The 25,818-nt window shown below is 37.3% G+C and overlaps 2 protein-coding genes and 1 long non-coding RNA gene across 4 annotated transcripts in view; 2 read left to right on the top strand and 1 right to left on the bottom strand.

The window, feature by feature from the left end:
- LOC107672934 (zinc-binding protein A33-like) overlaps nt 1-4,548 on the bottom strand; it is a 25,061-nt gene extending 20,513 nt beyond the window's left edge. The window contains exon 1 of the mRNA XM_016466315.1: nt 4,153-4,548. Coding sequence (XP_016321801.1) covers nt 4,153-4,548 — 396 coding nt within the window. The remainder of the gene's footprint in view (nt 1-4,152) is intronic.
- The window catches only part of LOC107672935 (uncharacterized), a 20,980-nt gene extending 12,663 nt beyond the window's left edge, over nt 1-8,317 (top strand). The window contains exons 2-3 of the long non-coding RNA XR_001632355.1: nt 5,704-5,710; nt 8,307-8,317. This is a non-coding gene — a long non-coding RNA (uncharacterized LOC107672935). The remainder of the gene's footprint in view (nt 1-5,703; nt 5,711-8,306) is intronic.
- Nucleotides 8,318-14,519: 6,202 nt separating this feature from the next.
- Nucleotides 14,520-25,794, top strand: LOC107672933 (protein CYR61-like). 2 transcript variants are annotated; one of them, XM_016466313.1, is made up of 5 exons: nt 14,520-14,714; nt 17,341-17,554; nt 20,333-20,743; nt 22,560-22,738; nt 24,016-25,794. In XM_016466313.1, the coding sequence occupies exons 1-5, from the start codon at nt 14,658-14,660 to the stop codon at nt 24,319-24,321; spliced, it is 1,167 nt and encodes a 388-aa protein (XP_016321799.1). In that variant the 5' UTR covers nt 14,520-14,657; the 3' UTR covers nt 24,322-25,794. The 2 variants fall into 2 exon arrangements, with proteins under 2 accessions (XP_016321799.1, XP_016321800.1); XM_016466314.1 differs by lacking the exon at nt 14,520-14,714 and adding an exon at nt 15,228-15,299.
- The last annotated feature ends 24 nt before the right edge of the window (nt 25,795-25,818 follow it).

The raw sequence follows: 25,818 nt of genomic DNA on the forward strand, positions 1-25,818 counted from the left end.
AGAGAAAGAGTAAGGTTTAGAGAGTGTTATCAAGGCTGGATCTGTCAGACCAGAGGGTTTTTTTTTTCTTTGTCTAGCAAAAAAAGACATTACTTGTGATGTGGACAAAGTCCTCAGGCCGGCCTCAAGCACAAAGACATGATGCTGAGACAGAATGAATCTCTCCTTGACCCTGATTTTACAATTGCACAACTTACAGTATTTGAGTGTACTGTAACATGCTATTAATTTAGTTTTTTTTTTTTTTGACCTTTATGGCCTTTGCAGTTGGACTGCAGTATTTTTGCAGTATCCAAGTGCTGAATACAAACATTCAGTACTATTCAATATTCAGCACAATACTGTTCTTGCAGTACATACAGTAGGCCTATACAATATATTCACCTTACTCAGTTGCAATTACTATACTTTTTTACAGAATTGCAAAATTGTTCTCAATACAATATACTTTTTTTTTCTGTAATGTTCTGGATGCTGTGTTCTCCATTTTTCTCTGTAGTGTCTAATGAATGCTCTGTAGTGTTTATTTTTTTGACTTGTGTGTGTGTGATCCGAGAGCACCGGTTGATTTTGAGTGCAAGTGAAATGGTTTTGCAGTGATTGTTTGATGGAAGAGTCAGAGGTTTCGTGAATTTAGTTTGAGTATTTGGATTTGTGTTTAAGGTTTTGAGAAAATGAGTGATGGTTTCAAGAAATGTGTTTTATCAATTCAGAAAAACTGTAATGCAGGTTTAACACATTTTCATCCCTAAAATTTAATTGTGCAAAAATGTTCATTAATAATTAAAATGAGACATTTAATCAAGTGCAACACAAACATTACAGACATATTATACAAATAAATATATAAACACATTCAGAGAAATTTTTACTTCATTAACAATCATTTTGAATTGTGAACAACGAAAAAAATCAAATTTTAAAATCAAGTAGGCTATATAATTTTAATCTTCTTTAAAAAAAGAATATCAGTTGCATTATAAAAAATATGTTCAGCATTTACAAAAAAAAGCACTACAATTATTATTCTCTACAAGGTCAGCTGACAGTGTGAAAATCTGCATAAGAGCAACAAACTTTCCACATATCCACAAAATAAACAATTTGTCTGTGAACTGTGAATTGTCTGTCAGTATGGCTGGTTTTGTTCATCTTACTTCATTTTTGAGTCAGTGTGTTGCTGTTTGTGAAAACACCAGGAATGTAATATTGTCAATTTCATGCACCCTGACCTTTTGAGGTGAATTAACTGGTTATATAATCATATTCTCTGTGCAGTACTTTCTCACAGACACTCTGCAATCCCACTGTTTTTGGAATGTGGGCTTGGTTGTAGTTTTCCCTCCTGAGAGTGTCTCGTGGAAGTGAACCTGTCTTAGCAAATGAATGTGCTAAATTGCAGTTTATCCTGGAAGCAGTTGGACTCCAGCAGTGGTCTGAATGGCCCAAAATCTTGCACTCACTTGTGCATGCCCACAGACCTTTAGAAAGGAAAAGAATATCATTTTTATTAAGTACAAGCCTTTTAGCCTATCTATGAAAACAGACGTTATGACAATGTAGAGGTTTTAAAGCAAATGCTTAGTAGGACCCTCATATCTCTGTCAGATTATATTAAAATTTGCAGTACCTCTTTTGGCTCTCCATAAAACCAAATTTCTGATATAGGTTACTGTATTTGCTGTGTTCTTAAGATTTTATATTTTTTGCAAAGAGCTTTTTCGCCCTGCACTAAGAAAAAAAAGGCATCTTATCTACTAGGGATGTGCATCTCCATAACTGAGGCCGATGCGATACGCATCTCGATGCATAGCCAACGATACGATACAATACATTGAAGATACATATAAAGTAGCTAGCGATGCGATACACCCCTATTACGATGCAGTGCGATCCGATTTCGATTCGATCCGATCCAACACAGTACGATTCGATGCAATGGAAAAATTATTTATTTGGTTCAGACAGACAGCAAATCATAAATTAACTTATGTGTCTTCTGACTTCTAACGCCTCGAGGCCTGTTTCATAAAACACGTTTACCAAATAGGCCAGCCTTATTTCAGTTAGCATGACTCACTGTCAAATGATTTGGTTCCATAAAACAAATTTAACAAAGATCAAAATCAGTCACTGTGGCAACTTATGCTGGAAAGCTAACCTGGTCCAGGGCAGGCAAACTGTCAGACTAAGCTGAGCTCCTCTAACACTGAACAATAGGAATGCAATGATATTACCACTGACTCGCTCACATACTATCATTGTGTAACGAAAGTCAACTGAAGGCGAGCGTAGTGAGAACCCAAGTGCAGTTTTATTCAAACAAGGTGAAATCCAAAATCCAAACAAGATACACAGACATGACTTGATTTGACTAGGCATGAAACAGACTCGACGTGGCATGACCAGACTAGACTCACCGACAGCAGGTTACAACATCAAAGCTAGACAAAGTACAAAGGCAACATGAGGGCTATTTATATCAAGCATTGAGGGTCACATGACAAAGACAAACCAATGGGGAACAAGGCACATGACTAAAGCAACCAATGAGAACATAACACAGACAAGGGAATCACATGACTAGACAATAACCAATGAGAGCATGACACATACACAAGGCAGAGAGACATGAGGCAAGGGAAGCATGACACTAACTGCAGGAATCAAACTACAAAATAAAAGACACAAAAACAATAACATGAAACAAAACCCAAACACCACATTACACATAGCCATGCAGCCTTTTTCTCTGGTTTTATGACAGCTGTACCTTTTATAGTTAGAACAGATAGCATTAGAACTTTACAATCTAACATTGCTCTTTAAAGCATTAAAATCACTAAACTAAAAGTTAAAATCACTAAATTAAAACTACATTTTAACTGTTATAAGAAACACACATTAAGTAGTAATTAAGTAATAAGCTTAGTAATTAGGACTGTATTAGCTTACATTTTATTTACCCATTACAATAGTCCCTTTACAGTTACTGCTATTATAAGAATACACCTATATGTAGGTTTAAAATTCTACAAAAGGCACATTTAATGTCCAACAACGAATATTTTAGCAAAATGCATATTTGACTCAGAATGATTGCACTCCGTCTGTTTAGCGTGCATGTGCGCAACAGCGCTCGTTCAATCGCGTATGCCTCGCCCACTCCTGACAGCAAGCAAAATGGATATATTTGCATGACTTTCTAACATTTACAGAGGAAAAATACACTTGTGACATGTCAGTTATACACTGAGGAAAACACAACGTCTCAAATGCATTAAACAGCACAAATATATTCGCTGTTTGCCATAAACATCTTAAAGACAGCTAATAGATGTCTATTTGACATCTAAAAGGAAACGTCCTATAGACGTATTGCAGATGAGCAAACTCTCTAAAAAATACGTCTTGCAGATGTAAATGCAGACGTCAAATAGACGTCTCCGAGATGTACGTGTGCTATCAGGGTTAAGATTAAGCGTCCACAAATTAGTTAGATTGTGTGAACTTACATTGTCGTTTATGGAACTGCTTTAGCCCCAATTGATTTGTTAGGTTATTTCAAGTCAGATTTTGGACTTTAATCCCCGCTTTTCCTCAGGTCTCTGAAGTGTTGTTGTGATAGCCTACGTCATATTCACGCACAGCGGGGATGAGAGAACGCGCTTGAGAAACAGTTCGAGAGGAGAAATCAATCTACATATAAAATATTGGTCACTTTCTAAACAATAAAAGTGTAGCCATCCACTAGTAATTATATATAAATAAATCGGTTTTTACCGATGCAAATATGTTAGAAACGATGCATCGCGAACAAATGAACTTGTATCCGATGCACACTTTTTAAACCAATGCATCGCTTCGTTAACTTTTTTGAAACTGAACTGAACTGAATCAACTTTAAACTGACTGAATTGAAAATCACATTGCTGTATTACATTTGAAGATCTAAGACTAGTATGAGATGTACACAAAAACAAAAAATATCCATATGGGAGCAAATACTTTTTCCACAGTACATTATGCGTTATATGAAGGTGAGTAAAAATGCAGAGAGAAGAGAGAAATACTGAGTGCATGAATGCGATGATATCTGTGTTTAATGACTTACTGTTCTTTCCATATGAAAAAAACAAGCATTTGTCTTACCTTATATGATGGAACAACTTCATCGATGGGTCTGAATTTGTGATTTTCATGTTGTTGTGAATCTCTGCACACTAAACACACAGGCTGTTTGTCCTCCAGACAGAAGAGTTTGAGTTTCTCACTGTGTAAACTGCAGATCTCCTCAGATCCTGATGAACGCCTCTCATTTCTTTCGTTCAGTAATGACTCACACAAGTTTTTTAATGCAAGATTAAGAGGAGGATATTGATTTGAGGATCTTCTTCTGCAGACAGGACACTCCTGAGTTTTCTTGGTTCTCCAGAACTGTTGAAGACACTCTTTACAGAAGCTGTGACTACATGATAAAATAACAGGATCCTTAAAGATTTCATGACACACAGGACAACTATAGTCATCTTGAGATTGTGATGCCATTTTCACTGTTTGAGCTCCAGCAATCTGAACTTTACTTTCACTTTCTGAAATATGGTTTTAAAAATGAATCACCATAAGAGCCACAAAGATCTGCTGTCTGTTTAGAAACGAACTCCTCAAAAATCCTATAAAGTGTTTCTGTTCTGTCTCCACTGATCGCTGATTCCTTTTTGCTTTTGAGATATTGAGAAAGAAAGAAGAAATAACAAGTCAGCCTCTTCCTAGTCAGTGAGTTTCTGATCACCTTTGGTGTGTTAAAATAGGTCAAAGATCAACATCAGGATATATTTAGGTTAAACTTTAACAAAATGCACTCAAAATTAACTTGCATTGAAACTTTCTCAAGAATAATGTGAGAAAACCTTAAATCAAACACAAAAGAACAATGAAAAGCACAAACATTGAAAATGAAAAGAACAAAGACAATTTTTTTGTACAGTGCGTGCATAATTATTATGCAAGGTGATATTCTGTTCATAATTTTTAAAGCACATTTTAATAATTCCAAATCACATCAATCTTAATAACTACTATTAATTTTACATATAATGATTTATACGTTATATATGAATGTTAGGTCAATGATTCAATCACCCATTCACAAGGACAGTCACTTGCTTCGTTCCTGAATGAATCAGCTGTTTGAACGAATAGATTGAATAAATGAATCCGTGACAAAGTCGCTGGCTGCGTCCGAAACCGCCTACTTCTCTACTATATAGTAGGCGAAAAGCAGTAGGCGAGTGAATAAGTATGTCCGAATCCTTAGTATTCATAAAAGAGTAGGCGGGAATTACCTGGGTGACCTACTAATTCTTGCGAGATTCGGACACACGTCTACTTAAAGTGCGTCTGAAACCGCCTACACTCTTAAAAATAAAGGTGCTTCACGATGCCATAGAAGAACCTTTTTGTCTAAATGGTTCCATAAAGAACCTTTAACATCGGAAGAACCTTTCTGTTTGACAAAAGGTACTTTGTGGCGAAAGAAGGTTCTTTAGATTACAAAAAGGTAAGAAAGAGATGGTTCTTTAAAGAACCTTTGACTGAATGGTTCTTTGTGGAACCAAAAATGGTTCTTCTATGGCATCGCTTGAAGAACCTTTTGAAGCACCTTTATTTTTAAGAGTGTACTTCTCTACTATATAGTAGGAGAAAAGCAGTAGCCGAGCGAATAAGTATGTCCGAAACCTCAGTATTCATAAAAGAGTAGTCGAGAAGTTCCCGGATGTCCTACTGCTTCTGCCCAGCTTCTTGAGTGCTCGTCGATGGATACTTTTCTATCCCAGGAGGCCACACAAGAGGATACATCATAAAGAAGAAGAAGAGGATGCATCATAATCGAACATGGCAGAAAATTTGGATGAGGGTGTTTACAAATGTACGTATTACAAACCAAAAACACGGTTCCTTATTTTAAATTAGCAGTTGTTGAACTACTTTATTGTTACTTCTAATACAGAAATCAAATGACATTGTGCTGTTAAAATGACTGCTTTTGTATTATATTTGTGCGTCTTTGCAGGATCTGAAATGTCTGCAGACTGGTGTGAGTAGTGAGGATGGAGGAGTTCACAGCAGCATCCTAGAAATGGTTTAGTGCCATGGATGAGACGCTCCATCACTCCACCGCTTACTGTCTCATCAGGACCAGATGCTGCTGTGGTCTCTTCATCCTCAGTGACCCCAGAGCCAGCGAGTAACTAAAATCACCTTTTGTGTTCAGAAAAACAAAACAAGGATTGAACAGCGAGGCGAGTAAATAATGATTGAATTTATGTTTGGATGAATTAACCTTGTCATTGTGCCTTTTTTTCTGTGCATATAATGTATGCAAACCCATTATATTTATGTTTTCTGTCTTCTAGCAGCTGCTAGAAGATCTCGCCTTTGGAGAAGACAATAATAGAAATGGTTACATATATTTCATACAGTTTCTATTTGCAGGGTTTAAAGGGTTAAATATCTTTGAATAATCATAATATTCAACAATGCATCAAAATATTGCATTTGTTGTTGTTGTTTATAAGCCGGAGGGATGAAACGAGAGAAATTCAACAAGAAAAAGAGGAAAACAGTAGATTTAAGCCGGTTTTGCTTATGGATGAAAATTTTTGCACATAAAATAAAGTAACAACATATTCAAGAGATAACGATTTTGGGTTTTAGTAATAAATAATAATAAACTGTGGGTCATATTAGTAGGGTTAAAAATATAAAAATTTTAATCAACCCGAAATGTATTGGTTATACTACAATCACAATAAAAGGGCAGCTGTTTCTTCATAAGCATCAAAATATTTACAGAGAGATCAATTAAACCTGTCGCTCGTATCTGTTGCGCTTGTTATAACATCATAGATCACATGATAATGTCAACATGGCGGATGATGCCTGGATCGCATTCATACTTAACGAGATTTGGCTGTAGAGTACCTACTCTTTTAGTGCTCGTTAAGTAAGTACTTAATGAAATTAAGTACCTACTCATTGAGTAGGCGGTTTCGGACGCAGCCACTGACTTGCCCCCACCTACTGGCCCATTTATTTTCATTTTAAAATATCATATGAATTTAAATGCATTCATGCCAATTTTGAGTCTCTTAAACAATTTATTGTTCAGTTCAATTTATTGTTTTAATTTAAAAAAATAAACATTTATAAATATAAATGTATGAATTTTACATAAAATATTACACATTTAATAAGGTTAGAAAAAATGCCACTACAAAGGTGCCCATACAAATCACTTTAAGGAGTCAAATATCGCCTCATAATGTGAAGGTAAATTTTTGTCATTGATCAGAAGCTGCTCCTAATTTTTTTATTAAACACAAGTGCACATTAATAATGCTTATATTATCACCCCTCCTTCCCCTATCTTTTCCAAGCTATTTTTGGAAAAATCAAAAAAAGCAAATTAAAACATCTTACATTTCCCCATAACAAAGAAAGAATTGGAAGATAAATTGCAAGGCCCCAAGAAAGCCTGTGGTGTTAACGGCATTTTGAATGAGATGCTGAAACACACAGAGCAAAATTTCAAACTAGCCATCCTGAAATTCTTCAATGATGTTCTGTGTGTAAGGTTATTTCCTGAGATCTGGAACCAGAGCCTCATCAGCCCCATTTATAAAAATGGAGACAAACTTGACCCCAACATTACCGAGGCATCTGTGTGAACAATAACCTGGGGAAAGTTTTCTGCAGCATCTTAAACACGAGACTTTTAGACTTCCTTATGAAACACAATGTTTTGAGTAAAAGTCAAATTGGTTTCCTCCCATAATGTCGCACATCTGATCACATCCACACACGACAGACACTAATTGATAAATACGTACATCAAAACAAAATAAAAGTTTTTGCTTGTTTCATAGATTTAAAGAAAGCATTCGATTCAGTCTGGCATGATGGATTATATCTGAAACTAACTGACAGTGGCATAGGGAAGAAATTCTATGATTTGAGCAAATCAATGTACACAGCCAATGTGCTGACAAAATGACAGGCTGCAGCTTAAGCCCAACCCTCTTCAACATTTACATCAACCAATTGGCTAATACAATAGAAAACTCTCCTGCTCAAAGTCTCACCCTACATGACAGAAATTTAGTGTCTCTTCTATGCACACAACCTGGTTCTCCTGTCGCCCACTAAAGAAAGGCTGCAGGACAGCCTGAATCTTCTGGAGAGTTACTGCCTGTCCTGGGCCCTGAAAGTAACCCTCCAAAAAACTACTTTCAGAACCGCTCCAGATCTCAGGGACTAACACACATATTCACACTATCACACAAATCCATTCAAACCGCAAAAACACATTTATCTCTGCCTTAAAATCACCTCAACAGATAACTTTACTTTGGCTGTGAAGGAGCTCAAAGAGAAAGCTCAAAGGGCTTTCTATGCCATAAAAAGATAGATTAGAATTGACATTCCTATCCAAATCTGGCTCAAACTTTTCAAATCAATAATTAAACCAATTGTATTATATGGCAGTGAGGTGTGGGGTCCATCTATAAACTCTGACCTTGTAAATTGGGAAAAACATCAAAATAAAACGCTACATCTAGATTTCTGTAAAAGAACACTCAAAAGTCAGAAGAAAAACACCAAACAATGGATGCAGGGCAGAATTAGGCCAATACCCTCTCCTTCTAAACATCCAAAAAAGAGCCCTTAAATTCTGGAAACACCTAAAGACACCCCCACCACATACCACAGGGGTTGTCAAACTCAATTCCTGGAGGGCCGGAGCCCTGCAGAGTTTATATTCAACCCTAATTAAACACACCTGATCGTACTGATCAAGTCCTTTAGGCTTATTTGAAAACTACATGGTATGTGTGTTGGAGCAGGGCTGGAACAAAACTCTGCAGGGCTCCGGCCCTCCAGGAATTGAGTTTGACACCCCTGACATACCATCATAAACCCTGAAACACCAAGCTGAGCTCACAGAAAAGTCCCCTCTGTCAGATGGTGCTTTTCAAATGCTTTAAACTTGATCACCCGAGTATAATATGATCCAGCAGGCCGCACTTAAAGACATTGCGGGCCGCCAGTTGCCCATCTCTGATCAAAACTAATTTAAAAATAATACTATCTCTATTAGAATAAAGCAGCACTGATCTATGGTACATTCATATTCACATTTAAATTAATATACAAAAAACATCTCAACCAAAACTGATCTGAACTGAGCTAAATTTGATGAAAATAAGTTGACCACATAACAAAAAGACAGTTTATTAAGTATTATATTATAAAAAGGCATACAGTATGTCATGACCTGGATGACCTAATGGTAGCCTACCTAAGAAGTGTTCATACAGCGCCATCTACTGGTCATGAAATGAACAGTCTTAACGAACCAAAGCTTAGCGGTTCAGTTTGCCCCTGCTGGTAGATGTCGATATTACTGCCATGCGGCAAAAGGCATCTTTCTCTCTGTTAGGTTGTTAGGATCATCATGCCACATCCCCAGAGGAAAGAAAAATCAAAAGTGAGATCTCTTTATCATCTTAAATATTTCTCCTAGACAGCAATGAGGTTACTTTAATATCAAATGGAGATTTTTAGCTTGAGTCTCCTGCTTCTCACACTTGTCTCCTGAGACAAAAACTCTGACACTCTCACAATGGTCTCATTTAAAGCTTTATGAGAGACCTCGTCATCATCACACACTGTGCTCAGATTATTCTCCTTAGCTAGAGACTCTGATGTTCACACATTTCTCTCATTTAACGCTTTAGAAGATATATCTCATCAAAATTGCACAGTGCTTTGAACTTTCTCCTAAACTAAAGACTCTGGTGGTCTCATATTTGTCTCCTTTTTAAAGTTTTTGAAGAGATCTTAACAACATCACTGTGCTCAGATAGTTCTCCTTAGCTAGAGACTATGGATCTCTCACATTTGTCTCCTTTAAAGCTTTAGAAAAAATCTCAACAAGAACACATACTGTGCTCAGATTGTTCTCTTAAACAAAATACTCTGGTGGTCTTATATTTGTCTCCTCCAGTGTTTCAAACAAGATCTCAACAACATCACACACTGTGCTCAGATTTTTCTCCTTAGAACTAGAGACTCTGGATCTCTCACATTTGTCTCCTTTAAACCAGGTAAACTAACTGTCTACTAATACAGTAAAGGAAAGTGAAAAAGTGACATGACATGGATGTATCCCATCCAAGTGCACACACCCAGAGCAGTGGGCAGCCATTTATGCTGCAGGGAGGAATTGGGGGTTTGGTGCTTTGCTTAAGGGTCTCAGTCATGGTTCATTGAAGGTGGGAGGCATTGGCCATTCACTCCTCCTTACCTACAATCCCTGCTGGTACCAAGACTCAAACCCGCAAACTTTGGGTTACAAGTCCGACTCTCTAACCATTAGGCCACGAATGCTGTATGCTATATCTATCCTACAGGCCACAAGACAGCCAGACACAGCCTATCCACCGACTCTGATAATCATACTTACCGCTAGCTCCAGATCAGCTTTTTTGAATGAATGACTTGCTCTACCTGGTGGTCTTCATCAACACCCACTTGCACCATATGCCAGTGAGCAACTATCAGCAGATGGAGATCAGGTAGCCTATCAGTATTCTACTGCTATTCCTGTACTTCCCAGATGTTCAGTGCTGAATATTCTGTCGCTGAACTTGTGGAAACGAATTTGTAAAGCGAAATAAAACAAACATAAAATTGCCTGTCAAATATTATAGGCTGTATTTTTAAACAGACTGAATATTGAAGTGAAGGCTGGAAGGTGAATATTAGTTAATTAATGAAAAGGTGTGTGAAATGATTTGAATTGAAATATTCACATCTTAAATATACAACCATGTTGAATTTTAGCTCCTAAATATGCAAGCCCTGATAATACAATGCAATAAAATGCAAGCACTGTTAATGCAATGCATGTTTGTCCCAATTAGTGCAGTTCAATATGCAGTTTTTCAAATACATGTCATTATTTTTCTTCCATAGATGGCGCTGTTGCGCGGTGAGAGTGTGAACAGAGGCGAGGTCTGTGCGCCGAACACACGGCTTCAGTTCTGAGGCGTTTCATGTGTTTACGCCTGCCAAACAAACACAGGTGCGGAAATAACAGGGATTTCTGGGATTTTTGCGGGCTACCGGTGGAAAGAGGCAGAACAAGGCGGCTCTCTGTGACACCATCAGATGAAATGTGTGTGTGTGTGTGTGACGCGGTAAATCTATGCAATGAGGGAGTGAGTGATCGGTCACTACTGAGGGTGTGACGGATTAAAAAAAATTGGTGATTCTGGTCACTATGACTTTTGACCAGTGGCGATATGTACCAACTTTATTAGTTTCCTATCATGCTAGCATCATGCCACCCTTTTCTAATGCGCGCGCGCACACACTACTTTTCCTCTAGAAAATAAATGATAAAAATAACGAATCAGAAGTGTTCACGTGCATTAAAATAATTACGCTTTAAGTATAATAAAAAAAAAGTATTTACAGCAGTTTTGTTCCGTTAAATTATTGCAGGAGTCATAGAGTATAATTTAAAGCTGTATAAAAGCATAATGAACATAAAGATTAAATCTCTTGTAACGGCAGATGTGTTTTAACACGAGAATTTCAAAAGATGTTTTCCTTTTCTTCATCAAGGTCGTAAAAACCTAAAAATATCAGATTATTTTACATTATAGGTCTATAACATGATTTTCATGATTAAAAATGACTAAAATGCTAAGTGTGAAAATAAGTAACGTGCACATATATTCAAGATGTGAGGAAAATGCATTAGTTTGTAGGCTAGTTGCAAAAAAAAAAAAAAGTATTTGCACCTTTTGTGTCTTTTTTTCTTACATTATAAAACCACCAGGAACACAAAGATTGCAACTCTAATAACATGGCAGATGTTTTTTTTTTAACAAAAAAATTTCTTTTGCTTCATCTCGAACCTTCTTATTTGTCAATGACCCCTGAATGGAGTCGTGATAATAATCATGAGACCCTCACAGATCATGTGACTGTCTCTGCAGAAACTCTGTTTCCGGCTTTGTCAGGTGTGTGTTTGGGGAGTCAACACAGCAGTTCCTGTTCTGGGTTAAAAATAACCCAGAGACTAAAATTCCTCTCTCTCTCTTTATCTTGGTTCGTCTCTGCTGGAGTGGAGCAAGATGGCCCAGCAGTGTGTTACATAACCTCCAAAAATAAAGGTTCCTCAGTGGTTATTTACAGTCAGGAGAGCCCTCTTCATATTAACAACAATATTTGGCTTCATAGGAATCTTGAGATGTGATTTGAATGTGTGATAAACCTCTTGGTATTTCACCTCAGACACTAAAGCTCCAGCACACAGATGTTTTTTTCTAAGTAATAAACATCTCTAAATAAATAATTTATATATATATATATATATACAGTGCCTTGTGAAAGTATTCATACCCTTAACTAAATATTTAGCTGAAGCACCTTTACAGCCTCAAGTCTTTTTTGTTTAATGCGACAAGCTTTGATCATCATCATTTGCCAATTATCTGCCATTCTTCTCCTGACCTCTTCACCTCTCAAGCTCTGTCAGGTTGGATGGGGGCAGATGCACATTTTCAGGTTTCTCCAGAAATATTTAATTGGGTTCAATCCAAGGCTCTGGCTGGGCCACTCAAGGACATTCACAGAGTTGTCTATAAGCCACTCTTGCTGTGTGCTTGGGTCATTGTCCTGTTGGAAGGTGAACCTTCTGCTCAGTCTGAGGTTCTCCATCAATTGCTCAGTTTGGCCAGGAGGCCAGCTCTAGGAAGAGTCCTGGTTGTTTCAAACTTCTTCCATTAAGGGTAACAGAGACTACATGCTTCTGTGACCCTTCAATGAAGCTGAATTTTCTCTGAACTCTTCCCCAGATGTGTGGCTTGACGCAAACCTGTTTCTGAGCTCTACAGGCAGTTCTTTTGACCTCAGGGCTTGGTTTTTGCTCTGATATGCATTATCAGCTGTTAGACCTTTAATTAAGACGTGTGTGCCTTTCCAAATCATACCCATTCAATTGAATTTGCCACAGGTTAACTTCACTTGAAGTGTAGTAATATCTACAGCAAAATTAATGCTCCTGAGCTAAATTTCAACTGTCCCAGAATACTTATGCAATGGAATCATTTTAGTTTTTAATTTTTAATAAATTTGCAAAGATGTTAAAAACCTGTTTTTTTTTTTGCTTGACAATTATGGTGTATGGAGTGTAGATTGTTGTGGAAAAAAACGAATTTAAAGCAGTTTAACATATAACATAAGGAAAACAAAATGAAGGGGTATGAATACTTTTGCAAGGCACTGTTTTGCCTTGCGAAAATTACAAATTACAATAACAAAATTAATTTATACAGAATAAACATAAAACTTATGTACCGATGTGCACTTTAATTACTGAATATACAACTGTATAAATATTAATATGTATTTACATAATATATATTTCAAGTATTTGTAAGTAATAATTACTTTGTACAGAGAAATTATTTTGGTGCTGAATGAATTTGTGTTTATGTGATGACTGACACTAAACTACCTGTGTGGAAGCATTTCAGAAACTTTCTTTCCAGTTAATGACTTTCAAAAGTCTGAATGTCTTTCCTTCTGTCTCTCTGTGTTTGTACCTTTGCTCAGTCTTTCCTCAGGTTCTTACGTTCAACCTCTGGCCTCCATCTCTCACTATTTTTCCACAGACGTGTTTTTGACGGTAGTCTGTTTGATCTGTTCCTCACACTCCTCCACCCACACCTTCTTTTTCCACATCACTCCATCCATCCTCCATGTGCAGCGTGTTTGTCATGCTGAGCTTTTCCACTCCTGAGGAAATGACTGAAAACATGACCTGACCTAAGAAACATCGAAAGTACCTTCAAATCTGAACACATTTGGCTTTACATTTACTTTTATTTAACCTTTTTCTCTCTTCCTTTCTTTAGTTATTATATATATATATATATATGTGTGTGTGTGTGTGTGTGTGTGTGTGTGTGTGTGTGTGTGTGTGTGTGACTTTTGAATTAATCTGATCTATCTCTCCATCAGTCTTTTCATGCAGGAAATCTCTGCTTGTTTTTTTGTGGCCGCGGCTCTATTAATGCTGCAAACATCACACAGCTGAGTATATTTATCTAGCCTTGCACAAAGCACACAGCGGACAGAGCTATGGGTGTGAAAGAGACTTTAAAGCATCCCTAATAGTTTTATTAAAACATAAGTCAATAAACAGCAGACAGCAGCTCCTCTCTGGAATGAAGTCGTTTTTATGAATGACTGCATTCATCGCTGACCACGCCCCGAATTCTCAGAACTCCGCCTCGACTGACAGACTACGCCCCTTTGGAATCCTAGTCGCAGAGCCGCGCTCTGATTGGCAGAGGGGCGGGGCTTCGGATAAAATTACAGTTCACCCGTATAAAGACTCACTGGGGTATGAAAACAAGTGTTAGAAACTTCAGTGCTTGAATCAGCGGCAACTTACATTGTCGTGCTGGAATAAACGCGCCTGTTTGGATTATTAACGCTTGTCTGTGAGAGTTGAAGTGCTTTATTCAGGTTACAGTTTCAATAAATCATCTTCCGTGGACATTGAAGGTTGTATTATGAAGATGAGTGATTTAATGTGTCTGTTGGTGCTTGTATTGATCATCTGCACGACGGTAAGTCACAAGAGTTTCATGTAAACAGTGTAAACAGCAGGAGTTCATTGCATTTAATTAAGAATCATAACAAAATGCAGATAGAAACAGTTATCAGTCGCATCAAATAATTGTATTATAGTAGTAATAATAATAATAGTGTGTGTGTCTGAATATACTGTATATATATATATATATGTGTGTGTGTGTGTGTGTGTGATCTGCACACCTGAGAGAGTTTGACCATCCTCATGGCTTTTGCTGTTCAGAAATAGATGAGCACAGGCTCAAAATAACCAAAGCACAACAATCCAGCCCTCAATCCCGCTCCATTAACCCCGCCGGCCAGAATCGGTCAGGGAGGGTCCGAGTTATGCGTTGATCTCACATCCACATATGGGTGACTCAAGAGCTCATCTCCTCTGAGTTTAAGATGCCTGGCGCGGCGGTCATTCTCAGAGGGCTTGGCTGGGTGTTTCACACAGCGATGGAGATGCCAGGGAAACAGGTGCAGCGCTATCGGAAATGATCCAATGGAAATAGGCTTTAATGGAAAAACCCTTTGGAATGACGAAACACTTTCCCAGCGAGAAATTGCATTGTGAGGTGAAAATGAATCGGCCTCATCCCATTAGCACAAAAACATCATACCGCATTCATGCAGTGTTTCTTCCCTGTTGAAAAATATGCTGGTTAGGTGTGTTTTAAAGAATGACTGTTGGTTTGAGCTGGTTTAAAGGGATAGTGCACCCCAAAAATGAAAATTCTGTTATTAATTATTCACCCTCATGTCGTTCCAAACCCGTAAGACCTCCGTTCGTCTTCGGAAAACAAATTAAGACATTTTTGATGAATTCTGAGAGATCCCTGACCCAACCATAGACAGCAATGTAATTATCACGATCAAGGTCCAGAAACGTAGCAAGGAGATCGGTAAAATAATCCATGTGACATCAGGGGTTCAACCGTAATTTTAAGAAGCTATGAGAATAATTTTTGCTCAAAAGAGAGAAAAAAAAATTACTCAACAATTCGTCTCCTCTGTGTCACCAACCACTGATGTCACATGGATTAACGCGGGGTAAATTGTAACACACGTAGTTTAAATATTTCCACACATGCTAGCATAACCGGCTCTCCCCTACTTTACTGATCTCCTACGTTTCTGGACGTTGATGCTGTTAATTACATTGCTGTCTATGGGAGGGTCAGAGAGCTGTCAGAATTAAAAAAAAATATCTTAATTTGTGTTCCGAAGACGAACGAAGGTCTTACGGGGTTGGAACGACATGAGGGTGAATAATTAATGACAGAATTTTCATTTTTGGGTGAACTGTCATTTTAAGCTGGTCCTCAGCAACTAGGTCCTGCTCAAGACCAGCTTAGGACCAGCACATGACCAGCTAAGGACCAGCTTAAACCAGCTCAAACCAGCAGCCATGCTTCAAAACATACCTAACCAGCATATGCTGTTTTTTTCAACAGGGTTTCTCTCTTTTTTTTCTTCTTCTTTTTTTGGAATGTTCAGAGAACATTCAAAAGTAACATTCCCATAATGTTTGCAGATTGTAAAATGGAATGTTCCCTTAACATTTTCAAAAAATATGTTCTCCAAACAATGTTGTATCAAAATGTGTTCTAAGGTTGTTTTTTAACATTCCCATTAAGTTATAAAAAAAACATGATTTCTGAATGCTCTCTGAACGTTCAAAATATCTATATATATAATTTTTTTTAATGTTTTAAAAACATATTTCCTTGGTTATATGAACATTACACATTCCATCATCATAAACATTTTATCAAATTTTCTTTATATATATATGTTCTCTATATTAAAAAAATTGTAAAGAATGAAAATAATTTAGTAATAATATGAATGTAAAAAAAAAAAAAATTAATCACAATTAATTGCATCCAAAATAAACGTTTGTTTTATATAATATGTAAATATTTTTAAAATATGTACATATATGTGTTTTTATATATACATACTGTATATTATATAAAAAATTTTTTTATTTTGGATGTGATTAAACCCTAAAAAAAAATGCTATGGCGATAGTACTTTTTTACGATTCAATAACCATTGCAATTATCCACTTGAATAATTTTGTAAAGTATTTGTAAAAAATTGTGAGTAGCTTCATACCAAATCCTGATGTAAGTTTATATTTTTTATTACACGTTTTTTTTTTTTTTCAATTTTATAATTTTCAAACATTATGAGCATTAGTTTTGAATGTTCTCTAACAGTTCTCAATCAAGTAGTGAGATGTTAGATGAACATCCAATTAAAATGTTTTTGAAAAACTTTCCATGAACAATGTATAATGTTTTTGTGCTAAAGGATTCAGAACATTATTAAAGACCAGATAACATTGAAGGAACATTCTATTAATATTGCGAGAACCTTTCCATTATTAATAAATAATGTCATTTGTTTCAATGTAAATAAATGAACTCAGGTTTGGAACAACTTGAGTGTGAGTAAATGATGACAGATTTTTTTTAATTCTTTTTGGGTGAAGTATCCCTTTAAATATTCAGAAATGATCATTTTATTTATGAAAAGTTTTTGTCTGGTAACATTAAGTTGCCCCAAGCTCAAACTGAACTCTGTATCCGTCTCTCTGACATCTGACAGGTACGAGCGAGGTGTCCTAAGGTGTGTAAGTGTCCGGCGGAGCGGCCCGTGTGCCCGCCAGGCGTCAGTGCGGTGCCCGATGGCTGCAGCTGCTGTAAGGTTTGTGCCGCCCAGCTGAACGACGACTGCCATGAAGGCAAACCCTGTGACCATCACAAGGGCCTGGAGTGTAACTATGGCAACGATGTGGCCAGTATCCATGGAATCTGCCGGGGTGAGTGAACAAAACAACTCGAGTTTAGATTTTTGGGGTCTCTAAAAATAATTGTATAGATTTAAATTAATTTGCAATAGTGTGAGTGTGTGTGTGTGTGTGTGTTATTAATAGTGTGTGTATGTATATGTATTTGCATATATTACAATATATGCCAATACATATTAAATTAATAAAATATTTAATTTTTACATATTTAAATACATCTTATATATGCTTTATATATAAATCTATAATAATGTACAACTTTTTAAGTTGCAATTAAATTTCGTTAGCCTATAAATCACAATATGCTAAAGAAAATTCAAATGTTTATGTTTGATTTTTTAAATAAATTTCAATATTTACTTGCACGTATCACAATAAATGTATAATGATTTTGCATTAGCGTGTTTGTCACAGAATATGATAGTGATGATGCAAATTGATTTAATTTGATAACAAAAAAATTTTTCATTTTCATTACCATAAATACAGTATATAACGATATATTATAATGCAAATTAATTTAAATGTGTAAGTTTTGTTTGGTTATGACAAACTAAAGGCTACTAGAAATTTACAAAAATGAACAAAACATTTGATGTCCCACCCAAACGTGCTGTTTCAATAGGAAATATTGTCAAAAAAACTAATGAAAACACTCTATTCTAATTTTATATTAAAAAATGATTATATTTATTGAAAATTTACCAAACCTTCCAACAATTATCATAAATAATAAATTGAATGACAAGCTGTTGAATAAAGTAATTCTAACTTGGGTTACACAGGGGACTGATGTAGTTTGGTCACCCTGGGCTTCAGGGTTTATATTTATTAAGACATGCACATTCATTTCCTCACATACAGAGGATATTTTGTGCACTGGGCTAGTTTCTATATTAAGGCAGTTATTTGAGTTGGACTAAAGGGGGGTTTTAGAGGGCATCTCACACACCCAAAGACTATCTGATGCTCAACGACATTGTAAACAAGTCAAAATTCCACACTGCCCTAAACATAGAGCCTCTCTCATAAAAGCAAAGGATAGAGTGTCAATCTCTGTTTAACCCCTTACTGTCACTCTGTGCAGGTCATCTTTTGGATAATAATTCAATGCAAATTATTCCAAAGATGTCAAAAGTAATGCCAATCAATTTAATATATGTTTACTGGAAAACAACACAAAATACTTAGCTAACCTTAGCTAACAAATATGTGTTTCAAGAGCGATTTGCTAACGTTATCGTTAGGTTATGAAAATGTTATTTCTGAATGTTCTCTGAACATTCAAAATTTAGTTTTTTTTTTTTTATCTTTTGGTGTCAAAATTAGTGCATTAACGCAGGCGATGAATTTTTCCAGTTTAACGGCATTAAAAATAGTTAACAGGGTTGATACGGGGCAGGGCTAGGGTTGGCCACACTCACAACTGCTACTTCTGTCTCTTTTCTTGTCAAGAATTGCATTTATTTAGATGCAGAACATCTTTACGACCACATTAAACAGAAGACTATTAAGACACGCACTCCACCTCAGGGCCAGGCGCGGGTCAAATGAGTGCGGAAACGGTAAAATTGATGAGGATCTTCAGTAGAAAATCAGTGAACTGCAGTCAGATGAGATGCTGTCAGAACATATGTCAGTAAAAATTAATCTCCCTGTCCTGTCAGCCGTTATACTGTGCTCGTAGTGCGTGCTCTTCAAATGCACACACAAATACGGCGGCACATGCTGTAGCCTGTATAATTTCATATTAAAGCACGAATTAAACTATGAGCATGCGTGTCAGATCCACATCACATTCAGCAGCGGCAGGTCTTAAAGTAATAGCAGCCAAATAACCTAATAACCCAGCTGCTGTGATTTCTGTTAATCAAAGATCAAAAGAAAAAAAAGAGTAAATCAATAACTTTTGTAGCTTTAAGGATTAATTCATATTTAATTTAGAATTTAGTGTTTGATAACTTTATTCAATTTCTGTATATTTCCTACTTGCTGCAGAGCACAGATAAATGTGACATTTATTATAATGGTTTTATGTGAAGATTGTTTTAAGTTCACTTAAATTAGAGGTTGTTGTTTTTTAAAGTCTAATAAATGTTAAAATTGATAGCTCTCGATTATAACGTAATGTTGAATGGCTATAATCAATTGTTAAATATTAGGAAAAAAATAACAATTTCCTAGAGACATCAGTAGTATATCAGTGATACTCGCCTTCAGTCATAAAAAGATGCCATTAAATAAATATAAAAAATATACCATCTTTATGTTGTTTGTACATTAATTCGAAGACTCAATGTGAAATTGTTGCAATATGAAAGTATATTTAAAAACTTTAATGTTAGGTGGGATTAATTGCAATTAATCGTGATTAATTTCAGAAAAAAATGTGTGATTAATTTGTAAATTTATTTTATCGATTGGCAGCACTAGTTTTAAGAAACATTATGGAAATTTTACTTTTGAATGTTCAAAGAACATTCTGAAAGGAGTATTACATTTTTAAAAAATGTTAGCAGAATATCCAACTAAAATGTTTCTGAAAAAAACATTCCTTAAACGATGTATAAATAATGTTTTTCTGCTAATGTTTTTGAACGAATATTCTATTAACGTTACTGGAAGAACTTTGAAGAAAGTTCTAAGAACATTCGCTGTTAACCGGGACATTTTTTTTTTTTTTTTACACTGACAAAAACACTCTATAATTACTAAAACTTTAACTAAAATGTAAATTTTTGATCTAATTTTAAAATCAGTTCCCTTCCCGTCTTTTCTTTGTCTTTTCAGCCAAACTGGAAGGCCGCTCTTGCGAATACAACGGCCGCATGTATCAGAATGGAGAAAACTTTCACGCGGGCTGCAAACACCAGTGCACCTGTATCGACGGGGCAGTGGGCTGCGTGCCCCTTTGCCCCACTGATATTCCTCTGGCATCACCATCCTGTCCCTCACCTCAACTGGTCAAAATCCCCGGCCAGTGCTGCCTCAGTGTGGACTGTCACGGCGAGTCTTCCGTCCTACCGCCAGTGTTCAGATGGCCAGAGCCGCAGCCGCCTCCGTATCTGTTCCCTGACCTGCACACCTACAAGAAACCCCGACCAAAGCCATTCCCCTACAAGCCCAAAGAATCCCTGAGCAACGAACTCATAGAGGTGGAGAAAAAGTGGGATAAACCGCGCAGTCGAAAGCATTTGCCAGGTGAGGGCGCTGTTCTGTGTGTCCCCACAAAATTTTGTAACTAGGACTAGAATGGAGTTGTCAATGTGTCACCAGAACTTGCCAAAAGCATCCAACCAGCTCCGAAGCAGCATAAAACAGTGTGGACTAACTTGTAAATGCATGCGTATTTAAGAGGCCATTCTTTTAAGGCAAGACACCACATGCAAAATCTGTGTTTTTTTAAACTGGTCAATTTTGAGATTTTGGGCTATTTTGCTTCCATAAAATGTCTTCTTTCAGACAAGTGGAAAGAAAACCTCTCTATATTCTGAAGGTTTTTGCTGAGGGGTTTGTTCATACATCATTAAAGGGTTAGTTCACCCAAAAATGAAAATTTTGATCTTTCAAGTGCCCATCCATAAAAAAGTGTCTCACACGGCTCCGGGGGGTGAACAAAGGCCTCCTGTAACGAATCGATGCGTTTTTGTAAGAAAAATATCCATATTCAAAACGTAATAATCACTTTAATGTAGCTTGCGCCAACAGTTGAACACGGAAGCAGCTCCGGGCTGATGACGTATGAGGTCAGCTTTGCGCATGCGCCACTCAGAAGTGACGAATGCGGAAACGCAGGGGAGAGATCAAAATAAAACTCCGGTCACTTATTAGAAGTACAAAACGAGGATTTGTAAAGAAGAAAGTCGGAGGATTTCGATATAAGCCAAGAGGAGACTGGTTTTCCTTTGCTAAAGTTCGTTTTTGGGTGAACTAACCCTTTAATACTGATTTACACAACATTTTTTTCTATAAACATAGTGAAACCTATTTTTTCTCTCTCTGTCTGAAAGTATTTTCTGATTTATGGAGTGATAAAAAAAGAGCTATCAAAAATCCCCTCTAATTTGTCAACAAAATGAAACAAGAATTTTGAACCTGGCGTTATCCAATGTTCAGATTTATCTTCTGGAAATGAATGCATATTTAAGTAGTAGTACTGCCTCGCTGGCTTATTTATACACACATTTTCAGAAAACGTACAAAACAATTGAAGAGTTCAAATGCAAAAGTCTCTAAGTGCCGTTTGAAATTTTCCTCTAAAATGACCATTTTTATCAGGCTTCTATGTGTAGGTTCGGTAATTTCACTTTAATGGCAATACATAGGTTCTTTTAATTGCCATTAAAGTAAAATAACTGAACATAAACAGTAGCCTGTGATTAGTGATTAATCAACTAGGGAAGTGTGATTATATCTATTAGTGACACTTTCCCCATATATACCTGTGTAGTCTTGCCTTAATTTCTTAGAACTTGACATGGCGCCAAACGTGGAGTTCATTGCAATACTTCAAGTTAAACTAAATGAAAATGATTTTTAAAAAGCCTAAAAATTAAATAGGCTTAGTATGTTTTCGATTTTTATTTTAAGTAAAAAAAAGTGTGTTTTTCATGGTTTTAGTTTAAGTTAACTATAATAACCTTGGCTCAGGCTGTGATTGCTATCATCAATGACATCTGTTTAGCATGTTTACATAAACCAACAATTAAAAATAGTGCAGCAGAGTGCAAGAATGTGTCCTGTGTGAATGCCCCCTTTGGCTGCCTTTGGGTTTCGGTTCAATTAACAATCAGTCCCAATGTGAGCTGTGGCGGTTCCTCCTGCATGCACTTCTGTGTGGGTGCCTGTGTTTAGGAGCCCGCCGCTTCTTTTCCACAAGATCCTTGTGAACCAGCCCCACACACGGTGCCTCTGTCAGGCAGCTGTTTCCCTGCTCGCCGTAATCACTTTCTCTGTGCGTCAGTGTTCCCTGTTGGCTGAATGGTGCCTGTGTCCCCGTGTCTCTCACTCTTTCTAGCATGCAAGCAAGTCGGACGGCAATGTGTTGCGCAGACGACAAGCTGGACGCCTTGTTCACGCAGCTGCGGGATGGGCGTTTCATCTCGGGTCACCAATGAGAACGCGCAGTGCAAGCTGCTGAAGGAAACCAGACTCTGCAACATTCGTCCCTGTAGTTCTGAGGCTGTGCCTATAAAGGTAAACATACCAAGATTATCTGCAGAATCACCACAAGATCTGCTGAAAAGACCAGTTTATGTCTACTTAAATAGCACGAGAAATCTTCCTTGCTTCACCAAAAAAGACCAGCTTCTAAACTACGTTTATGTTGGTGCACCAGCACCAAACTGGTACTAACCAATACGAAAACATTCATTAAATTAAATCCATAAATCTAAACCATGCAATCATCATTTGGCCTTTGGCTCTTTCCAGTTTCACAATGGAAATGTTGCTCTTGCAGTGTTTTCCAATGTGCAAGTAAAATGTCTGTTTTTAACATTATTTAAAGCCTTGCTTATTGTTGAATATTATTAGGTATCAGGTATGATTCTGAATATGGAAGTAGCTTGAACAACAGCAGCAGCATACTTTAGCAGTTAACATGTCAGCATGCATGATGTAATGTAAAATTTGATTTAAATTAAGACATTTTCACTGCGGATAGTGCTGTTCTTCCTCACCATTCTTATCTTGTACTCCTAGTACAGATGTCTAAAATAAACATATGTTTACTGGAAATTCAAAATGACATAAGAATTCATGTTGTCTCAGAAAATTATCAGAATTAAGTGAGTTTATGATTAAAACAAGAACACATAATTGCCAAGAGGAAAAATCTGTCAATGCAGTAAGACTAAATACATTCATATTAAAGAAAAATGCAGTGTTGCTTCTCTAGTTAATTTATCCTGTTTTTATGATTTTCGAATTTGTATGTATTTTTTTATTTATCTAAAAAAAAGAAAAGTAAAATCAAGAAGTCAATTTCAGTGCTAAAGTGATGTTTCATTGTGACTCTGACTTAGGGTGTTTACACAACAACAATGTACTAAAAACGGTAGACAATGTTGTTGAAATGATCCCCATTTACGTGTTTCTGAAAACGACTAAAAATGCTGTATTATGCATGCCAGGACAATAGTTGGCGATGTCACTTTATAAAGAAACATGACTGATGGAACACATAATGTGTATGACATCACCGTTTTCACAAATTTGTGGATTTGTTGTTTTCGATAAGGGTATCATTTTCAATAACTTGCACTTTGAAACCCGGTTTAAAAAGTTCACATTCTCTGGCCACCAAAACACTGCTTTCATGAAAATGAATGGCCAAAACGCATAAAACGATTCCCATTTTTAGTTGAAAACGGTGTCGCGTAAACAGCCCCTTGGCCTACTGAAGTTATCACTGCACACTTCTTTTCCATTGCAGATGTGAGTGTAACCTGCCTTTTATTTTTATTTAACAGAGGGGGAGGAAGTGCTCTCGTACGCAGAAGTCTCCAGAGCCTCTGCGTCTGCGCTACGCTGGCTGCCGCAGCACACGCCTCTATCGGCCCAACTACTGCGGGACGTGTCTGGATGGGCGATGCTGCTCGCCCCGCCGCACACGGACGGCCCCCGTGCTCTTCGCCTGCCCCGACGGAGAGCACTTCGAGAGGGCCGTCATGTTTGTGCAGTCCTGCAAGTGCAACGATGAATGTGGCCACCTGAACGATGCGGCGCTCCCGCCCCAACGTTGGCTGTATGGCGACATGCACAAGTTTGTTGATTAACATCTTGTTTGTCCAAAGACCCGCCCCCATGTCTTTCCCCAACCAATAGAGTAGCGTTTCGAACTGTAACTCTTGAGTAGACGCTAGGCCAAGGCCTTAATATAATGCAAATCCATGTGGAAAAAGGGCAATTTTGGGTTTCCAATCCCTTGTGCCGAGAGCCTTAGAGTAGATGTGCTTACCATGAGGATCCAGGATGGGATGAATCCTGGTTGTGAATATATACAATGGATTTTCTGATTGACTGGTCCTTACCATGAACAGTGATGCATTCTGGGGCACCTGCACAATCTAAATAAGAAAAAAAAACTGCCTCAGCGGGATGCTGATTAGACACTTAAATGTGGTGGGACCGACTCTCAGCTTCACAAGGGCTGGTCTTTACTTCTTCTGTAGTGATTGCTTTGCCTTGACGTTCAAAGAACAGCTGGCAAATACGAGGGAAACTCATCGGGAAGTCGTTTTAAGCTACCCAGGGTTTGACTCAGCTGCTTGTGGACTCGATGCTGAGTTTGATGGTTTCGTGAGCCCATGACTCCGCCAACTCACTGAGGGATATTTGCCAAGTGCCGCAGCTCCCTGGCGTCAAAATGTCGGCTCCTCTGCTACCGGCTAATTACAATCCTCTTCTTTGGGGGCAGAAAGAAACCCAGTAACCCTTTGGTTTGCAATAAAAATACGTTTAAAAGACCAGCATCTGATGTAAACATGTAATTTGAAAGTAATGGGTGGGACGGTTCTTTCAAACGCTGGTCTGTAATCTACCACATGATGGCAGAGCCTCGTGCAAACGGCACTGGTGTCTGTGTTTTATAATGCAGCAGTCTCTATTTCTGCCTGGCATTGGTGCATGAACTGACGGAGGTGACGAGAAATTACGTTGTGGAATAAACTGCCAATTACATGCTGCATGCAAACTTGATGGAAAATTAACAGCGTTCTGTTTCGTGTTACGCAAACTTTACTATGGGTTCGGGAAACGGTCACAACTACCTAGTTAGTTTTTAATTTTAAATGTAATTTCATCATGCATGGTACTTTGGTAAGAAAGCACAGGAAATTACGTACTCCAGTATCTCCTAGGCATTTTATTCCTGTCTGGCACGAAAAGAGTGGAGATCTTTTGGTCCCCAATGTGCGTGCGTCTGTGGGATTTTCTTCACCTGTTTTATCGTACGGCAGGTCAAAATTTTAAGACTTTCTTTGACTACCAATCAAGCATTATTGCAATCAATCTGATTTAATCATAGCTGATATTTGTATGCTTTTATTAAAAACATTTTTGTACAACCTTATAAACAAGTCTCGAGTAGATTATATCAGGAAATGACAATGAGCAGCCAACATGTGACACTTCGAGACTGGATTCGGGTCTGGTCTAAAATGATCTTGTAGTACAAGTTCCTCTCATTTGTTTTACCTCTTAAGAGAGGACAACCACTCACCATCCATTAAATAAACTGGCTTGTAAAAACGACTCCCTGCAGGTGTGTGATC

This window comes from Sinocyclocheilus anshuiensis, unplaced genomic scaffold, assembly GCF_001515605.1.
Source record: "Sinocyclocheilus anshuiensis isolate Anshui unplaced genomic scaffold, SAMN03320099.WGS_v1.1 scaffold464, whole genome shotgun sequence".
Lineage (NCBI taxonomy): Eukaryota > Metazoa > Chordata > Actinopteri > Cypriniformes > Cyprinidae > Sinocyclocheilus > Sinocyclocheilus anshuiensis.